The sequence below is a fragment of the Rosa chinensis genome, chromosome 4 (genome assembly GCF_002994745.2).
Source record: "Rosa chinensis cultivar Old Blush chromosome 4, RchiOBHm-V2, whole genome shotgun sequence".
In the NCBI taxonomy this organism is placed as follows: domain Eukaryota; kingdom Viridiplantae; phylum Streptophyta; class Magnoliopsida; order Rosales; family Rosaceae; genus Rosa; species Rosa chinensis.
This window is the reverse complement of record NC_037091.1, coordinates 23,038,520-23,058,796: the sequence shown is the minus strand read 5'-3', so window position 1 is coordinate 23,058,796 and position 20,277 is coordinate 23,038,520. Positions and strand designations below refer to the sequence as shown.

The following is a 20,277-nucleotide window of genomic DNA, read 5'->3' as shown; positions in this document are numbered from 1 at the left end:
AGAATATAGAGATCTCTACGAACTACACTAGTGTACATGAGGACGTGGAATTATTGAGACCAATGACATCGAACCTTACTCCGTTGAAGAATGCCAACGTAGAGAAAATTGGCCTAAATGGAAAGATGCGATCCAGGTTGAATTGGATTCACTAACGAAGAGGAAGGATTTCAGGCCTGAGATGCCAACACCTCCTAACATAAAACCTATTGACATTAATAGGTCTTCGTTAGATAGCGTGATGAGAAAAAGAGATGGTAATCTCGCCTTATGGCGCAAGGTTTCTCACAACGCCCTGGAATCGACTACGAGAAGACATATTCTCTCGTAATGGATGTCATTGCACTCCACTACCTTGTCAGTTTGGTAGTTTCCAAATAATTGAACATGCAACTTACGAATGTGGTCACTACGTATATCTATGGGGATCTAGATACATAATATAATGAAGGTTCTTGTGGACTTTATTAACCCAAGTCAAGTGGCTCTAGACCACGAAGCGCATTTGCAACGAGGTTGAAATGCTCACTAAAATGACTACTTGATTTGGAAGGGATATGATGAACTATGCCCACGCGTTTCCATGACAAGTTCCGGATTTGCAATTGTCGCGGTTTATGGAACCCTTGAGAGTTAAGGGAAACCGCTGAACACCTGAAATCCGAGTTTGAGAGGAATGACCTTGGGAGAACACGGTTTTGTCTAAATTCAGAACTTGTATACCGTGTCAAGAGGCATTTTTGATAAAGTCAAAGATGCACCATGGTCGTCCGTAGTCTTGGCCCTAAAAGGGATCCGTTTCGTCCCAGGGATGATGACGAAGACATGTTAATAGCAGAAGTGCTTATTTATGTACAATAGGCGCATTATTGTACTTAGTTAGCACAATACAAGACAGGACACCTCAATTATTATGAACTTGTTGGCTAGATATAGCCCCGCGCCAACGCAACACCATTAGATTGGTATAAAGACAATCTTTCGATATTTGAGAGGTACGATTGATATGGGTTTGTTCTATCCCTACAGAGAAAAGAGATGACGGAAGTGTGGGATCGGACCCCACAAGGCAAAATGCCACCTTCCGTGCTCCTCCTCCCCTCCATCAAAATGACAACAAGCATTTCTAAATATTGAAGTGAACCAAATCCGATCAGAGGATAATGTAGTGGACTTATTTACTAAGTCGTTACCAAAATCCACCTTCGAGAAACATGTGAAGAGCATCGGATTGAGAAAGTTATCCGAACTCCCATGATTGTAGCAATCGGGGGGGGGGATATTGACATCAGGGGGAGGCATGATGTCTACATATTCGATCTCGAAGAGTGAATGACGTGTTGTGCTCTTTTTGTCCTTTGATCAGGGTTATTTTTGTCCCACAAGGTTTTTGTTACCTGGCAAGGTTTTTAACGAGGCAACAATCAAAACGTCATCACCAAATTTGAGCGGCACAAGAGGGAGTGTTGAAGGATGTCGACATAATGTGTGCCTCTACAAACTAGGGTTTAGAGTTGTAATAGGAAAGTGTTCTAGGTATTCAATTGTATACGGATTTTTTTTACCTATTGTGTACCTTGTAACTCCCTATATAAAGGGCTCCTATTATCAATAATAAACACGATTACAATTCTCCTACAACAATTCAGGCTTTATGAGGGAGTCAATTTCCAGTCATATCTCATTTTTTATTTCCTTTCCGATCCCTAATTATACCAACGGACACATCTGAATGGAAAAGGCCAGGCCTTACGGAACTCAAGTTCTTTAATTTTTCTAGATATGAATTACGCTAATGATTTCATTGGAAAAGTATCTGTAACTTAACATAAGCGGTCAACCTGAAGGTGACTGAGGCCATAAACAATCTAGCAAGTCATGCCTGAATTTAATTGATCAGTCCAACAGTGAGATGAACGTACAAGTCTATTTATAGGTTTAAGCAGACGAACTCGGACAAGCTAGCTAGTGGATCATGAAATGAAATTCTACAAGAAAGAGAAAAATAGCTATTGGTCATCTAATGCCCAACTCTTATTGGGCTTTACCCTTGTGGTCCTACACTTCGGCTGACCTCGTAAATTAGCAGCTGGGCCTTGTCTTCCATATCTGACTATTAATTACTAGCTATCTGTAGTATTGGTCCGAAAGTTGAGAAGGTGAAGGGCATCCTTACGTTCACCTAAGAGTGACACCACAGTTGTTACAATATGCCTGGAACTCAACCCTGCTGCTTCAGTTTGGTGTTTCTGAGATCCATGTTCAATATATCTGTCAGGAAGCATCATAGACCTCCACTGTAACAACAAAAGCAATCAAGAAACTAAGCATGGATACTCTCAAACACTCAGGAAGGTCTGAATTTGAAGTTATAAGCATATTACCTTGAGCTTGCCATCAAGTAATCCATTCAAGCCTAAGAATTGGGAAACGTGGGAGCTGAATCCTCCGATTGATCCTTCTTCAACGGTAATGAGAATCTCATGTTCTTGAGCTAGCTGTCTGATCAAATTTCCATCAAGAGGCTTGCAGAATCGTGCATCAGCCACAGTTGTGGAGATGTTGAGAACTTGAAGCAGCTCAGCTGCTGCTATACAGCTTTGTACTATTGTTCCGTAACCCAAAATAGCCACTCTACAACCTTCCCTTAACACCCTTCCCTTGCCAACCTATTTTCCAGAGTTTGAGTTAGCATACATGCCATTCAGTAATAATTAAGCATAGATGACTTGTCAAATTGATCAAATTTTGTGTTACGTATAGTACTGCTCGGGAATATATATAAGTCAGCAAAATAAATTTTTTCACATGTTGAGTTTAAATTAAGCTAAGAATGTAGAGGTTCAGAATATGAACCTCACTAGCATGCTTGTAAAGGAGAAAAATAAAAACAATATAATGAATTATGATATGTGATATAAATATAATAGAAAAAAATATAAATTTTAGAGGATGATTCTGAAACGGACTTTGCGGACCGACTATGCAGACTCACAAAATTGATGACGCACAATTTGGGTATAAACACAACATGCAAATAACCCTTGCATTTCAACCATATATAGATTGCAGGTTCGCGCTTTATTCCTGATTGGGTCTACATAAATATACGTGTGTAACCAAGATAACAAATATAAATAGGGAAGATGCTCTTTAATGATTTACCTCCAATGGGGTTCCTTTGTTGTCTGGTGGAAGAATTGACCCAATGCCGTTTCCTCTAGGGTATCGGAAGCAACTAGGCCTATCATCTATGGCAGAAGCCGTGGCAACCATGTGCATAAGTTCACTCTCAGAAGAAGGGGCCATGACCACCATGTTAGGTAAACAAGCCATGAAAGTTGTATCAAAGGCTCCGCAATGTGTTGGACCATCTGCACCTACAAGACCAGCCCTATCTATAGCAAATCTCACCGGGAGCTTTTGTAAGTCTACATCATGAGCCACCTGCACCACCACAAAATAAGTTAAAACCAAAGATTACTGAAACTACATTAATTATTAGATTACTGTACCACCACTTAAAATTATTAGATTACCAAATAATAGCAACACTTCTCGATCTATTTTTTTTTATTTACCTGATCATAACCCCTCTGAAGAAACGAAGAGTAAATAGCACAGAAAGGTTTAAGGCCTTCAGCAGCTAGGCCAGCAGCAAAGGTAATAGCATGCTGTTCTGCTATCCCAACATCGAAACATCTGTCTGGGAATTGTTTCTGGAACAAGTTGAGTCCAGTACCACTTCCCATTGCAGCATGGATGGCTACAACTTTATCATCTCTCTTTGCTTCCGCAATTAAGGACTCTGCAAAGTACTGCGTGTATGAATGAGTACTTGATTTCGCCTTCAACTGAGTCCCTGACTTGGTGTCAAATTTTACAACACCTGATGATCACATAACCAAAAACCAATAAGCCTACTAACACAATGAAGTTGATGTGAAACTAGTAAAAGAAAAAAAAATTACTTTACAAAGAATGTCTGTAATTTTGTACCATGCATCTTATCAGGGGCAACTTCAGCTGGAGCATAGCCTTTTCCTTTCTCAGTGATGACATGAATCAGAACAGGCCCTGGTACTGGTAAGGATTTAATGTTGTTCAAAATGTAGACAAGGTCTTCGACATTATGACCATCCACAGGACCAATATATTGGAGTCCAAGTTCTTCAAACAGACATGCCCCAGAACCACCCACCATTCCTCTCATGTAGGAGTCAACTTTAGCAGCAACTTCATGTGCTTGGTGTCCAATTTTCTTGGTCATACCCTGTGGATGAATCCACAAAAACTTCATAAGCTGGTTACTTGAAGAAGGAAATCTAAAGCGTTAATCAGTTGGGGTAGCTGAAGCCGATTGTGGCATGTAGGTACCTTTGCAGCTTCACGTAGCTGTTGGAACTTTTGAGTAGACTGTAATCTTGTGAGTGCTTTGCTTAGAGCTCCAACTGGAGGGGCAGGGCCGTCGACAGTGGCAGTTGGCAGAGAGACTTGCTTGTTGTCATTCAAGATGATTATAAGATTAGAATCAAGGTAGCCTGCATTGTTTAATGCCTCATATGCCTGTCCCCCTGTCATGGCTCCATCTCCTATCACTGCAATCACATGATTCTTCTTGCCTTGCAAATCTCTAGCAACTGCCATTCCTATATGCGGAAGGAAAATTTTGGTCAGGTATCCCAACAAATGGGAAAAACAAAAGCACTTCCAAATAATTCAAAAGCCTATTTGATTTTTAGCATTTTTGGCAACAAAAAAAGAAGTAATTTTTGGAATAAATTACAAAATATTTAAGGGGTCCTTAACTCATAAAGATAAAATTTGAAATTTTATTCTCCATCAGGTTTGCATTTTATTTTCTATTCTCATCAGTAAAAAAGAAAATTTTACAATATATAACCTATGAAATACATATTGTAAAATGTTACCATAACCGAGCCATTTTAAAAAATACTTACACATAAATTGCACGAACAATTTAAGATAATCACTATCACATCTGAACTATAAATATAGGGGAGTGAAATTCACACTCTCCATTTTACAATCCACACTTCTTCTTTCCTTTTTAGTAACTTAGATTTTGTCTTTAGTGACTTAAATTTTATCTTTTTATAAGAAATTCAACCAAAAAGTGAAAGCATGAGTGTATATTGTAAAATGGGAGTGTGGATTTCACTCCCCTAAATATACAGACTAATATATTTCAAAAATAAAACAGGTTTTGCCAGAGATTTGTATTTGTTTCCAGCATATTTACCTATATATATATATATATATATTCAGAGATTAGTATGCTCATTTGGAGTTATATATTGGAAAGTTTGGAGTTATAGTACCACCCGAGGTTAATCAATTATTGATGAAGAAAATGCAGAGCTTCACCAAACCAGGAATCATATGAAAGATACAATAATCATAAAGGATTTGGCTAAAAACAAAATGAGAATATACTGTTTAGGGCATGTACCTAGAGCAGCTGAAATGCTAGTGGAACTATGGCCAACTCCAAAGGCATCATGCACACTCTCATGCCTCTTGGGGAAGCCTGAAAGCCCGCAAGTCTGTCGGATTGTTTGCATTCTCGACCTCCGACCAGTTAAAATCTTATGAGGGTAGGTCTGCAAAATCATCGAAATTATTTATCTGATGAGAAAATGGACTGCAACCAATTAATGTAATTACATAATGGAAATATCCAGAGAGTGACATCTACCTGGTGACCAACATCCCAAATTATCTTATCTTCAGGAGTGTTGAAAACATGGTGAAGTGCAACTGTTAACTCAGAAACTCCCAGGCTTGAGCTCAGGTGACCCCCAATCTTTGACACTGTGTAAACAATCTCTTCCCTAAGTTCATCCGCTAAAATTCCAAGTTCCTGAAATTCATGTCAATGCACAAAGTTTAATTCCAAGAGTGTCTTTTCCTCATCAGCAACCATTAATGTTCCATAAGTAATTAGCTCTTTAATTAAAAATTCTATAATACATACCCGTATCTCATACACACATTTATAAGTGTGACAACAAATTTGTTGTCAAAGTGGTAATGTTGAGTCATATATATTTTGTGTAATCTTAGTTCTAATAATGGTAATTACACCATTTACGACCTTGTTACAAGTTTTTGAACAAATTTGTTGTCAATGTTGTAATTTTTGTTTAATTATATGTAAATAGTGTAAATGAATATGGTAACTTTGTTCTCAATGTTGTAATTTTGATTTAAATAATTGTAATTTTTGTTCAATTAGATGTAAAATGAGTGTATGATAAATATCACAGTACCATAGCTTGTCCCCTCTTTAATTACCTCAATAGAAAGATTTCTCATGTGAATGGGATAGTTTATGGTGTCCAGAATTGGAGTTGAGGGCCTTTCTCCTGAGAAATTCAGCAGTTTTGATTTCGGTAGCTTGCCATTATTCTGGCTTTCTTGGTGACCTCCCTTCATGAAAGTGCTCTTGTCATCAATTGAATTATTGTGAAGAGCAACAGCTGTCCCATTGAACTGAAAAAAGAAACAGAAAATTACTGCTAATTAAAAACATACACCTCAATTGATTGGCTCTCTTATTTTAGAATTTAGTCACTGGTAGACTATACAAATATGACTATTGATAAGATGAACTCGTCGGAATGCAGAGTGCCAAATCGCATTGCGTGAAGTACTACATTATCAATAGGCCTCCGTGACATTGCTAGAAAATAAATATGACCAACATAACATGTCAAACATATACACGGCACGAAGATATACTGCTCTACATGTACACACGCGTTGTTCGAAACCTGATTTGAATATACGTTGCGTACCATTTTCTGGTTGCTGGGGTGAGGAGGAGATGCGGAAAAGAAATTTGGAGTGCATGAAAATGAATGACTACCATCTTGAGAATGGAGTAAGGGAACGAAACTAGTTCTAAGAACAGAATCCATTGGAAGTCTAATAGATTTTACAAGAGATGGTCACTTGTAGGAAAGAAGTGAGTGACTACATGGTTGAATGAGAGCATAGGCTTTTATAAGGAAAAAATGGTGTGAATTGATGGCTGGTTGTTAACTCGATTGAGCTCAGAATCTGTTTACGTTGAAAAGTCTCCTGGGTTTTAAAGGACAAAACACTAAAGAATTCTATAATAGTTAGATGTATGTTCAAATCAATATTTAATGAATTGGAATATTCAAACAAAGTGAATCAGTGTTTTTTATTGCGGCAGCAGCAGGACAGACTCTGGAAATTGTTTATTTGAACTGAAAAATTAAATGATCGAGTGTTGAAAAACATGCGTAGGTCACCCTCTCTGAAAGAGAGGAGCTCTGAAAATTCTGTTGGAATAAATTTGTGGGCGTGGATCATGATAGAGTTTGTAGTGACGCTTTTTTTAAGACATTAGTTGCCCCACTATGAAATGTGCAAATGGGAATAATCAAATATGTTTCTAAGATAAGGCACAATGTTGTTGTTGGTCATCATTTTGCACTTACGAAAATGAACATAAACACTTAAAAGAAGATTTACAAGATGGCTCCTATTGTTTCCTCTAGCTATCCTGAAGGTGGTGGTTGTGGCTCCTATTGTCACGCCCCGAATTTCAAACACAATAATAATACAATTACATCAAATACAGAGCACCGGGCGTGATGATTCGAACACCAATACTAAATAGCTATGAAATTTTTCCTTTAAACAAGGCAACCAACCGATGTCTCGAACCCACAATGTAAATACAAACTCCATCTTCAGAGTCACATATTACATTAAACAAAGTTTACAAATTAAACTGAAACATTAATTCAATGAGTAACTGCACACACTACGCTCATTACACAACGGAAGACTAATAAGTGCGTAGCACAATTAGGTAATAAACCTACCACTGCAACAGCAAGGAAGTTCTACAGCTTCAACCACGCACACCCTAACCTGCATGGTAAACCCCTACACCATGGAATAGTGCATCGGGTTGCAACCATAAACCCGGTAAGCTTTTGCAAGCTTGTATGAGTAAACTCAAAACCAGAAACAGAAACGCATGCTTAAGTTCTCTCAACCTAATAGTCAATAAGCATATATCACAGCATCAACTATCAATTTCTCAAAATTCAATAGCTTGCATCAACAAGTCCACTCGTGACAAAATCTATATGCTCAAACGTCAAGTCAACATTCAATTTCACGATCATAGTTCAAAACAAAACCACTTCAAGTAATTTTTGAAATCATTTTCACGCTCGAAATCGAATCACAAAATCACATAATCCGTGATAAATCCACTCAAAGCTACTTGAGGAAGCAACTAACACAAACAGCAGTAAATCCACTCAAATCTACTTGAGAAAGCAACTAATCATATTAATTGAAGTCTCAACAATTCAAATATGAAGTCAAAGTCTATCATGGACAATAAAAGAAAGAATACTCTTAAGATTCTCTTTTAAAACACGTACTCATGAGTCTCCGGTAACTCATAGTTACCCCCATGAAGTACCATGACAGACAGACTAGAGCTCTAACTGATCGTAACCACTCGCCCTGCCAAATTTGTGGTTCCCGATAACATGCCATAAATCAAATCAACTTGTTGTACATAGCACATTTAACATGCCTACATTATTGAAGGATTATGTCCACATTGACTAAACATTGATCATATATAGTACAAGTACTTTCGTGGATATATGCCTTAAAACTCCGCTGAGGAAAAACAATAAATCGGTGCAACTACATGACTCTTGTCCTTCAGGTCTATCACCCTCACCCTATCGTATCAATATAATACAATACAATTCAAATCAAGATTCCCAAAGCGTTATTCACGTTCCCCATTCCAATTCCATCTCACATACAACTTGCAATCGAATATGTCTTCCTTGTTGGAAATTGAGGGCGACAATCTGGACAAGTCCCTATCTAAATTTTTGTTTTATTCACAAGAAACCAAACACTACCATGATTCACATATGTGCACGAATAGATGCCGATCTCGGTGCATGTATCTAACCAATTTTTTCCTTTTAAATTTAATGCTCAACAAAGAAATTATATTCACAACGTTATGGTTAAATCTGATTCAATACATTTTAAATTTAGCTCAAAATCCTTTCAAAAAAAAAAAAACAGCACAAAATTTTGCATGTTTGAGTTTAACTTGTAAAATATGCAAGCTAGCTAATTAAGCTTAATTTAATTTAAAACTTCATTTAAATTATCTCTTCACTTCATAATCAATTGACGGGTTGATTTTGAAGCGTATTTGATGACTTCTCTGTAATTTTTTTCTCATGGATTGTTGAATGGTACTCTACTATTGAGTCTCAATCTAAGCGCACCATGCGTACCATAATTGTGTGCTTAAACGAGCAGTACAATTTGTGTCATTCCAATCTCTACCCATTTCAATGCTCCACCTTTGTGCTCTGTTCCTACCATACTCCAACTTGATAGTTTTCACAGCCTGTCTAAGGTTGAACCTTGAGATTTGACGACTGGGGCTAGGAAAGTATGAGTCAATCTATTAGGTTTCTACAGGTTTCTACTTTCCTTAAAAGTAATCCATAATGATTCAATACACAGGTATCGAGAGAGCTGTTTGAGCCCAAAAATAATTTTGGCAATATCCATTTAGGAGATTTAGCACAGCGGGCCGATAGCTGCAGCCCAAAATTAATACTCGCGCGTGTCACTCCCACTCCAACACCTGTTCTCTCCCTCCCTCCCTCCCCAACATTGGTGCCTTCTCTTCTCCTTCTTCCTCTTCTTCTGTGAAACCAAGCCATTTCTCCGAACTCAGACTCCGCATTCAAATAAAACCTTGAATTAAGCTTTGAACATGTATCAATTTGATACCCATATCAAATCTCATTCTTTGAACATGTAACAATAAAATTAATCTTTACCCAAACTAAAAGCTAGATTACTAAACCTGGATGGACAGAACCCACTTCTCACTCTAATCCCAATCTCAAACCAGTTCAATCTTTTGCCTTCGTTTTGACTAGGGATTGAAACCTCAAGTTCTCCACTGCAAATTGATTTCATCATTCTACGAATCGTTCAGATTTTTGGGATCTTGAGAATTTCGAATTTGGTTTCCTGCTCTGCCTACTTTTGGATTATCCTTGAAGCTTGTATCAGATTCCCAGATCCCTTATTTGGTTTCTATGGGATTGAATTAGATTTGAGGTATTTCCTCTTTCGGGCACAGCTCGACTTCATTGGAGAAGGTGAAGTAGGAAGAAGGAGAAGAGAAGGCACAAATGTTGAAGAAAAAATAAACAGGTGTGTTGGAGTGGGAGTAAGACACGTAGCATTTGGTTATGAGGGCTGCTCAGCCAGTATTTTATAGCTGTGTTTTTTTTTTTTTTTTTCCAAATAAACTGTGTTCTGTTATAATATGACAAATTGTTGGTGGATTACAACATAATGGGTGCCTGCCTTTGTTCTAGTTTTAAATCATTAATGGTTTCCGTTTGCTCCACATGTCATTCAAACGAATGCAATCATTCTTGATAACTTTAATTTCAAAAACAAAAAATTGTATTAAGATTAATATTAACTTTACTTTTTATTTGACATTTATTAGGCTGAACTTGAACTCAATCTCAAACTCATTTTTGAATTTTAGGGAAAAATTCAAGAGGTCTGACCGTCTGAGCTTACATCATGTTTATCCAAACTGAGCTTGATCACTACAATATTACCTTCACACATCTCATTGACACCCCTAAATACTTCTCAAAGAAATTTTTAAAATGTGCCATAAGGTAGGACGATACCTAAACCTGGAGAAACCACCAATATTGAGATAGAATACGATATGAAAAAATCATTTATTTTTGACCCAAAGTTTGAGGGTTTTACGACATTATCCAAAAAAAAAAAAAGATTGGTTGGGTCAAACACACATGAAACTCAATATTATATTAAGAAAATTACGATGGTTTCTGAAGAGAAGTAACAAAGGATAATTTATTGGGTTTAGAGTGTAATTTCCTTGTATTATTGAAAAAAAAAATAATGAAAATTTATATATATATATATATAATACATAACAGATCTTGTAAATATCGCATTAAAGAAACACACACTACTACAAATTGGGAATATTGTCAGTCCTACACCTGAGCAAAGAAGAGCATGGTTAAGTTTCACTTTCTTACGTGGAGAGTGATGATTCAACAAGAAGCTCTCAACTAGAAATATTGCCGGATAAACATTCATCAATCACTTGGTTTTACAAATTAAAGAACAGTGTTATGATATACCACAAATAATGGTGACACATTAATAAACCAAGCACTAAATGAAGCAACATAACACTTTCCATGTCCAGCCTTAGAGGAAATACATTATAGCACTACAGGGAAAGGAACCCCACAGCAGAATACCAACAACACAAAAACTAGCAAAAGACAAACGGTGCAAATTACAAATATAAAAACCTAATTTTCATACTTAATATAATCTATGATGAAAAGTTTGACTAGTATATCAGTGGTTTAGTCCAAAACGGGAACAGAAGAAAAATCGGAGAAGGTCAACTGACATAACTGTATTCTTGAGTCTTGAATGAAATCTTCTATCAGAACGTCATTCCTCCCAAATTCTGAGTTGGCTTTGCAGAAATTTCCAAGGCCAATGAATTAGCCACCTCCAGACTTCAGTGTGTTACTCAGCCTACATTAACAAGTTTTGATTCTAATATAAGTACAGTTTTATGTACATGTATATGTAACACTTCGATTTTATCATCACCACTAAATTACTAAATTTAAAGGTCAAGAAACTGTTATAGACAACTAGTTCGCCATTTAATACTAGCACACGAGTCAAGTAGAGAACATCACAGAAAACATTGGTAACAGGAGCTGTCCTATAGTTGATGTCTTAAAGTCAGACTCAGTAAGCACTTGTAATCATATTTCAAGATGAGAACTTGCAGGTTTTGCATGGTAAGAATCCTTCACACCAAAGTATCATATAGTTTGATGTCTACAAACAAAGAACACCAACAAACCAAACCCTAACCAAAAAACACCAAAAAACCAACTTCATTATATGGTAGACCCTAGAAAGTACTACCACATTGAGGGGGGAAGAGTGACTTATTAATGTTCTAAACTATCATTCATATCATACTTGAGAAAGCTACTGATACTAGTGTTAGTTCCTGAAATAATGTCATTGGAAGTTTGAAACTAAGAATTTTTTTCTATGACTTTATATTCTGCACGATACTCAATGTTAAATTGGTCATCTACACATGACTATATTAACACTAAACTAGTAAAGATAACAAAAACCACCCAAAAAAATAGACCAACACTAAACCAGTACTAGTAGTGGGGTGGCTTCTAATATTGGACTGATATGAATTGAGCATATAACCAAAGAAGAGTTTTCTTAACCTTTCCTTCCTTCTTTGCTCTTCATAAGGCAAGTCGATTTACAAGTTATTTGGTCTAATATCATAAGGGAAGCCAAAGCAACATCTAATCTTATCTAGTTTTGAAACAAAAGAAACTATTTACTGCTGGATCAAAGTAAGAGAATAAAATAAGGAAGTTTCCACTTCTCTAGCAACATAGCATATTAGATATCCTCGAGAACATCAAAAGGAATTTTTTTTTTTTTCACTAACTAGACCTACAGAAAATATGATGACTAATAATCCTTACCAGTCTAAGCCCTCAAAAAGACCTTCGCCTTTTATCGCAGAAGTTTTAAAGATAGACCATTGGCGGTTTTTTATCTTGTGCAACTCTAAGGCCTCAGTTATTGCAGCATCATCAAGTGCACCAGGAAGATCCTACATCACCCACAAGAGAATATCATATTGCTAAAAACTACACAATTTATTGAAATGATAATTGAAAATGTAGAGATAGAGACACGAAACTGCAACAGGACTACTTGACTATATGAGGGAAGAACTATCCTCAATATAATATTTATTTCTTTCAATAGAAGGCCTTTTACACTGCCACCATCTACGGGATGACATTTTATCCTTAAACAGTAATACTTCCCGCAACCCTAGAAACAGGCAGTAGCATTTACCTGCTTATTGGCAAAAATAAGAACAACTGCACCTTTCAACTCTTCCTCCTGCCAAAGGCTCAAGAACAGTAAGTTCAACAACACATAAATTTGCATAGATAAAAAATAAATAAATAAAGATGTAAAATCCTAAGGACAGGAAAGAAAGCAGAATTGGGAATGCATGTGATGTTAAATGAAAGCAAAAGCATAAGAACATGAAAAGAGGCCCACTCAACACCTTTAAGCTTAAAGAATATTCAATTTGGAAAACTACATGTTGTAGAAAATGTGAGTTGAGCGAGAGTATCCAATTAGAATGTTGCAGGCAACAACTCATATTACAGAGTATTTATTATTATTATGATTACCCAAAGTCCCAATAGACCTATTTCTATCCCCTACATGATATCCCTCGCATCAAACTATTTCTATCCCCTACATAATATCCCCTCACAACAATTTCCCTTCCCTCGTATTTTTACATACACTACACACACACAAGGCAAAGAATAGAAGCACTCAACTTCAAAGAGACAGTGGCAACAGTTACTTTAACTTTGTAAATGTGTAAACCCACAGTCAGTTACCTCCAAGATAGCATGAAACTCCTCTTTTGCTATTACCAGCCTGTCAGTGTCGCTAGAGTCAACAACATAGATTATGGCTTGAGTATTTGGAAAATAGCATCTCCAATATGGCCTGTGGCACAAAACCAACATAGATAGTGAGCTTATATATCAGTCAGAGAAACAATGCAAACCACAATAACACATATAGATTTGTTACCACAGGGTCATAATAAGAAAGTTGATTAAAAATCCATGGTCATAACGCATTACAAGGATGTCTCAGAACTAAGCAAAGTGCTATAGCCACTGCTTATCCGGAGGAAATACAAACACATAATGACAGGACAGTAAGGATTCAAGTTCAACATCGTCATTTCCCCACATGGGATTGGCACCTTAAATAAGAATTGATGGAAAACAATGAATTCAATGAAGATCAGGGATAATTTATGAACAAATAATGAAAGAACAGTAGGGATATTTTATGAAATAAAAAGTCGGGGGAGCTGACAAGTTACACTAAAGTCGAGGTATTTTGCAATTTGGCCAGAAACTAATATATGGACACGGATTTAGTTAGTGCACAGATCACATATTGAAGTAGTGTAAATGTATCAAGCATTTCTAATAAGAACAACTCCTACAGGAAAAATAATAATAATAATAACACCTGAGGCCTTTATATAACAATCAAAGAGATATACTGAAGAAACTAGAGACTTGATGGAAATCAAATGCTTATAAACTCACATAACAATAATACAGAAGAATTATCAACAAAGAAGACGACTGAGTTCATAAATGAAAAAATTACCTGATACTTGTCTGTCCACCTGTAGCACAAACAGTGCAAAAACTATCAGAACTGGATAGCATGAATTTTTCATTTGATCAAGAAAATGAAATGGCTTAAACAAGAGGTCAATTCAAAGCAACAATTCAAAATTATCAGGTAAGCTTAATCTTCCATCTTCCTGGAGAAGTTACAAGAAACATTGCTCCCCAAAATATATACCGACACACCAATGTAAGGTCAAAGGTATGCAGCCAGAAATTGTTGACTACACGCCCTTGTATGTTTGACCATCATGTTACATAGGAAAAAGGAATTAAAATTCCATTTCCTGACCATCTGGAATGGAAGGCTTTTAGCATTCCACTGTCATCTTTCAAACACAACAGGTATTGTGGTTGGGAAATTATTTCCTAAATTTACAGTAATGTACAAACTTTTGCCCACTTACTGCCTCTGGAAGAATAAAAACTCTCTGCCAAATGGGTTACCCAAATATGTCAATTAATTGATTTACTTGAAATCAATCAAGAAATTTCTGGATTAATGATTGAAATTTCCTATGAACTGGCTGCACCCAACTTCCAAAGTTCTCTTCCTTATTTACTCACTCAAAGAAAATGCAAGACTAAAGATTCTTCTCAACTCCATTTGATTCCTCCTCCTGTCCTTCTCCAATGCTTTCTACACTTACATTTTTCTGATCAATCTCCCTTCTCCTTTCTTCTCTTGAATAGCAACAAAGTTGAATAAGGTGAGTAAAACATTAAAATGGAGAAAAAAGCCCTTCGGTTTTTAAGGCAAGGATTAAAATCCAGTCACCCAAGAAATGGGGCTAACAATGTCTTCTAGCCAAAATACGTGGAATACTTCTACCACATCGACTAGAAGTACCCTATTTTCTGCTAGCAATGTAAAGTAATGGCTTTCATGCAATGTTGAAACAGTCCTGAGTAGTGGGAGCTTTCAGATTGTTAAAACCTCAAGCAGATGGTTTAAAATTGATTCCAAAAGAACCTATTTCACCAAGTAGGGCTAATTTCTCCCAATCAACTTAAGTCCAATCCAAATAACACATTTACACTAATTGCTAAAACCACTCTTAAAATATGGCTCTGGTTCTTAAGATCCAAAGTAACTCCATCATCTTAAAAATCTACATAGACTAATAATTTAAACATTCAACTTTATCAGTGCTAATAACACCCAATATATTGTTTACTCCACCAATTTTCTTTTCACACAGTCCTCGAAAACTCTTTGAGAAAATAAAAATAAATAAATAAGTATTCTCATCTTGACCACCACATCCCCAACATCATTGTTGGTGTCATTAAGCGGCATTGGCTTATAAAAACGCCCCAACTATGGGGGTACTGACTCCAGGTGTTGGCCTGGCATACTGACCTCAATCTTACTCTTGTTCTTTTATGTAGTTCTTTTATGTATAATGTATCATATAGAGTTTACCTATTAGTTAATAGTCCGCACCTAATCTGACCTGTTTATAATTGATCCACTAAGTATCCATATTCTACATCATATTACAAAGCTAAGACCTAGATAAAACTGAGATGGTTATTTATTTTGTTATCGATTGGAGAGTTTTCCTTCGAATCCACATTAATAGCTTATACTGAATCAAAACAAAGCACAGCTGATTTATAATTTCAGGTGTATTCTTAACATAAGCGAGTGCTCTCATAAAATTTGTTATCCAAGCAACACATGCCATACTATGCATTTGAAGATGCAGAAAGGGTATAATGTTGCCATACCGAGATCCCATACTTGGAATTTGATGTTGCTGTACTGCACTGTCTCAACATTGAATCCAATCGCTGCATGCAAGTAAAAGAAACCGATTCAACAAATATTCCAACACATTTTAGCTGCCGAAAACTGGCTATCCTACCATTTACTAAGTTCAATCAACCTCAAACATTCAAATTCCACAACTATCTTCACAAATTTCCAACAACAAACTACGAAAATTAAACAACCAGAGAAAGAATACCGACTTGGAATTGTGGACACAACCTCCCCCATCTGTAGCCGATCTGCAGAAAAAAAAAATAATAAATAAATAACACACACCATGTCAACAAAAACCCGAAATCAACACGAAAGATAGAAAAAAACAACAACAATGGCAATCGCAAAACGATGGAATTCCTACATAGAATAGTGGTTTTGCCAGCATTGTCCAATCCGAGGACGAGGATCCGAGCCTCCTTGTTCCCAAAAAGGGAAGAGAACATTTTCGTGAACAAAATGCCCATCGTTGAGTCGAATTGCTCTTAGAGCATGAATGAATGAGGTGAGGGATCAAACGTTAAGGGTCTGAGATCGGATCTTGAACGCAGAACCCTGTACCTCCCTGCAAATCAAAGCATTAGATTGCGTATAGAAGCAGCGAGACGGAGAGAGAGAGAGAGAGAGGATTGAGATTTGCACACCTGAGGGAAAGGAGAGAGAGGGCCTGCCTTTGAGAATTTGGGGGACTAGTGGGGGGAGGGGGGGAGTGTTTGGGGTTTTTTTCGAGGGAGTTAAAATTCTCTGAGAAACGAATCGGAATTGGGAAACATAATAGGAAGCTACGCAGTCGTGTATGGACTTTGGGGTAGAATTTTGTCCGCTACTCTCTTTTTACGCCTGGGGCAAATCATAATGGGTTTTTTCCCGTATACTCAGAAACACATATATTTTGCCAACTTGCATCATGTTTTTAGATCTTAAAAATTAAACGGTTAAGATGTGAACATGTTATTGAAAAGTAATCAAAATATGGAAACTCATTCCTTAAGTAAGTTAAGGACCTCCTTGGCATAGAAGGCCTATGTGTGTATTCCTTCTCTACTAAGAAGGTCCTTAGATATTAATATCTAAGGATTTTCTTGATAGATCCACTTTTCGATCGGATATCCACATCTCGATTGTTCAGTTTTTAGGTCCTAATGTATAGTTCACTTCTGTAAATTTACAGCCAAATTGATGATCGTTAAGGTATTGAACTATATTAAATCAATGAACGAACCTTAAGGCATTCAAAACTGCGATTTACATTTATGAACACGAACGGTTCAAGTTGGACAGATTCAGTCCATTCATTAATTTAATCTAGTTTGATATCTTAATCAATTTAGCTGAAAATTTGCAACTGCTAAAACCCGGTCCAGATAAACAAGGGCTACCCGGCTAGGCCCAGTTTATATGGACATGCTTAGATCTTGAAATTTATAATAAAGCCCGGCCCATTATTATGTAAAAAAATTGTAAGGCCCGGCTCGGCCCGTAAATAACGCCTACTTTCATAGTAAATTGGGCCGAATCACCTCTTTTTCGACTCTTTCCTCAATCAACTATTTCACCTAAAATTAGATTATTAGTTGTTAGTGTAATTTTTGTTGGTTTTGTTTACTCATATGTTGTCACACTTGTTCTGCTTTGATACTAAAGAAGAAACTTTTTTTTAATTTTTTTATTTTATACAAATGACAAGTTCTTCTCCATCCCACCCAATTTATGATGCCAATGACATTTGAATCTAGCTAACTTGGGTAGTTGGGCTCGGTAACCAACTTTTTTGGAGTTAGCTGAAACCAAACCGAAGGCTTTCAGTTTGTCCATATTCATAACCGTAACTGCACCGAATTTCTTAACTATCAAAAGTTCGGTTTACCAAGTTAAATGGTCAATTTTGGTCGGTATTTAAGAACTTCGATCATCATAATTTGGAGGTGATAAGTGATTGCAGGATAAAAATTAGCAATAATCCGCCATGAAATATGCATATATTTTTTTTATCTAGAGGTGCATAAACCTTATATTTGTAAGCCAAGTGAAGAAGATGAGCATTGCGGTATGAGGAAAAAGAACTAAGACGAAGAAAAGTTGAAGAATAAAGAGAGAAGTAGGGAAAAAAAAAATTGTGGAGGCTTCTAGCTTCTTTCTTCAAAGGAGTAAGCAATTGTGTCGGAGAGAGGCCTCACTCAAGAGCAAGGGAATAGCTTCTCTACCATTTGGTGGCATTGAAGCTTGTTGGTGATACTACAATTGCTTACTCTTTTGAATGCAACCAAGTAGAGTCATTCTCCATAATCCATTCATTGCACAAGTGTACAATGACATTGTCTTTCCGGTTTGATTTATCATGATACATTAATTGCCAGCAATCTTGTTTCTTACTTTCAAAAAAACTTGAGGGAATGAGGGAATACGGATGAACAAATGTTTTCTTTGTTTTGATGATGAACAGAAATACAGAATTTGAAACAAGGAAAACTGCATATGCATGCACAACTCAAATCCATCTTATGCTTCTTTTAGTTCCTTTATCCCAAGTTAACTTGAGACCATGAAAGAGACCCAAGAGTTCAACTAACAAAACACCCTTTACCCAAATTAGCTGCAGAATCAGTTCCAACTTCCATTTTGATCATGGATTAGTCCCCCACCACCGTTAATGAAGTTTTCATCAATCTTCCTGCAACCATCCATCCCAGTTCAACTAATGAAGTTTTCATCTACACTAATATATAGTTTTTGTCCTTGATCATAGTCTATAAACATATGTTGATTGTTTTAACAAACAGAATTGCAAAAATAGGCAGCCACATTAGAAGGGAAGCTCGATCATTTTATACATCATATATATCCTAGTTCATAGCCTATCCAATTAGACCATCAGTTAACAGTAAGGATAAAAAATCCTGTTCGAATGTATGGGCACAAGTGACTTTTTTTCCCCTTGATATATCAGACAATATGGACATCTGTGAGGAATGTGAAACTTATATCGTTAAGCAAATATAGGACATTTAGTTTCTATCTATCTACAGATTAAAGAGTTTATGCAGCAGCAGCATTTCTGTTTTGATTGAAACAGTACGCGGGTGCTTGAGTAACTGAATCCGGCAAGACTGCACCAACCTCAAATGTCATGACGTGACTAGTTATTCCTGCAGAGTCATTACATTTACTGTCAGTTCTTGAAAATAGACCAATGTATAGCTATAGCCCTCCTTCCAGGCCTATTTAATTTACATATGGGGAGGTCATACAAGTGCAACTTCACTCTCCACCTTGCAAATTTCAAACTCAGAAACTATCAACCAAAGCATTAGACAATTTACTAGACTCTGAATTTTAGACTAATGAACCGACAACGAAGATATCCTATCCATTACGAGAAAAAATAAAATCATGGCCCCTACTTCATATAGAAATGCTAATCCAAAAACAGTTTTTTTTTTTTTTTTTAAGCGAATAAAATTATAAACAGAATTGATAGCGAATCAAGATGACAGACATACCATCATAGAAATCCCAACGAACTGGCCTCTTAGTCTGAACATCCTCATAGTACCAAATGAAATCCACCTTCTCCCACACATTGCAGAGAAACCCATCAATGACCTCAGTCCCAAGGTAGTTTGCTCCATCAAGAAAATCAGGCCGAGGAATACCCACTTCAAACGCCATAACCTGGCAATGTCCTCCCTCACCCAAGGTGTAGTAGAACGACGTGCCGTTGTTCCACTCTACATCATACAGAAGCTCACCTAGCTGCTTCTGAAATATGTTGACGTTTCGGCCTTTAGGCCAGTCGTACCATACATCACTGAGCTGGAGATGGGCCGAGGAAGTGTTCATGTACAGAAGCGCGTGGAATTGCTCTGGCCATGGTGAAGGTGTTGGGGTTAGGTTTGAGCAAGTCACTAGGATTAGCCAGGTTGAGGTTGCTAAGCATAGTTGCACAAGTCGACTGAGTCGTTGCTTCATCGTTTTCAATCCTAGCTAGTTTCTCTGATTGTTGTGAACTGAGGTACTAACTCGTTTGTAGTGAGGTGTGATTACAAATGA

At 36.8% G+C, this 20,277-nt stretch overlaps 3 protein-coding genes across 3 annotated transcripts; all 3 read right to left on the bottom strand.

Moving 5' to 3' along the window:
* Positions 1-1,924: 1,924 nt before the first annotated feature.
* Positions 1,925-6,957, bottom strand: LOC112195918 (probable 1-deoxy-D-xylulose-5-phosphate synthase 2, chloroplastic). Its single transcript, XM_024336149.2, has 10 exons — positions 6,822-6,957; positions 6,319-6,516; positions 5,720-5,884; positions 5,474-5,624; positions 4,378-4,649; positions 4,000-4,273; positions 3,582-3,889; positions 3,166-3,447; positions 2,385-2,669; positions 1,925-2,297 (listed from the first exon to the last, which is right to left on the bottom strand). The coding sequence occupies exons 1-10, from the start codon at positions 6,942-6,944 to the stop codon at positions 2,124-2,126; spliced, it is 2,232 nt and encodes a 743-aa protein (XP_024191917.1). The 5' UTR covers positions 6,945-6,957; the 3' UTR covers positions 1,925-2,123.
* A 4,240-nt stretch (positions 6,958-11,197) lies between these two features.
* Positions 11,198-17,030, bottom strand: LOC112199922 (ADP-ribosylation factor 1). Its single transcript, XM_024340913.2, has 9 exons — positions 16,872-17,030; positions 16,592-16,792; positions 16,434-16,472; positions 16,191-16,253; positions 14,434-14,452; positions 13,638-13,749; positions 13,069-13,116; positions 12,687-12,817; positions 11,198-11,685 (listed from the first exon to the last, which is right to left on the bottom strand). The coding sequence occupies exons 2-9, from the start codon at positions 16,692-16,694 to the stop codon at positions 11,652-11,654; spliced, it is 549 nt and encodes a 182-aa protein (XP_024196681.2). The 5' UTR covers positions 16,695-16,792; positions 16,872-17,030; the 3' UTR covers positions 11,198-11,651.
* Positions 17,031-19,030: 2,000 nt separating this feature from the next.
* On the bottom strand, positions 19,031-20,270 carry LOC112200473 (uncharacterized protein At4g14100). Its single transcript, XM_024341505.2, has 2 exons — positions 19,728-20,270; positions 19,031-19,373 (listed from the first exon to the last, which is right to left on the bottom strand). Exons 1-2 carry the CDS (start codon positions 20,194-20,196, stop codon positions 19,264-19,266), a joined length of 579 nt encoding a protein of 192 aa, XP_024197273.1. The 5' UTR covers positions 20,197-20,270; the 3' UTR covers positions 19,031-19,263.
* Between the last annotated feature and the right edge of the window lie 7 nt (positions 20,271-20,277).

What these genes read in the sequence shown, in the direction of transcription:
- LOC112200473 (XM_024341505.2), bottom strand. Translation starts at nt 20,196, where the DNA reads ATGAAGCAACGACTCAGTCGACTTGTGCAACTATGCTTAGCAACCTCA. An exon ending in TCGTTGGGATTTCTATGATG is followed by an intron (nt 19,374 to 19,727) that starts GTATGTCTGTCA and finishes ATGACTCTGCAG; the next exon opens with GAATAACTAGTCACGTCATG.
- LOC112199922 (XM_024340913.2), bottom strand. Translation starts at nt 16,694, where the DNA reads ATGGGCATTTTGTTCACGAAAATGTTCTCTTCCCTTTTTGGGAACAAG. An exon ending in AGTTTCATGCTATCTTGGAG is followed by an intron (nt 13,117 to 13,637) that starts GTAACTGACTGT and finishes AGCCTTTGGCAG; the next exon opens with GAGGAAGAGTTGAAAGGTGC. An exon ending in CTTTTTGAGGGCTTAGACTG is followed by an intron (nt 11,686 to 12,686) that starts GTAAGGATTATT and finishes TTGTTAATGTAG; the next exon opens with GCTGAGTAACACACTGAAGT.
- LOC112195918 (XM_024336149.2), bottom strand. Translation starts at nt 6,944, where the DNA reads ATGGATTCTGTTCTTAGAACTAGTTTCGTTCCCTTACTCCATTCTCAA. An exon ending in ACCCCAGCAACCAGAAAATG is followed by an intron (nt 6,517 to 6,821) that starts GTACGCAACGTA and finishes TTCTTTTTTCAG; the next exon opens with TTCAATGGGACAGCTGTTGC. An exon ending in TGAGAAATCTTTCTATTGAG is followed by an intron (nt 5,885 to 6,318) that starts GTAATTAAAGAG and finishes CATGAATTTCAG; the next exon opens with GAACTTGGAATTTTAGCGGA.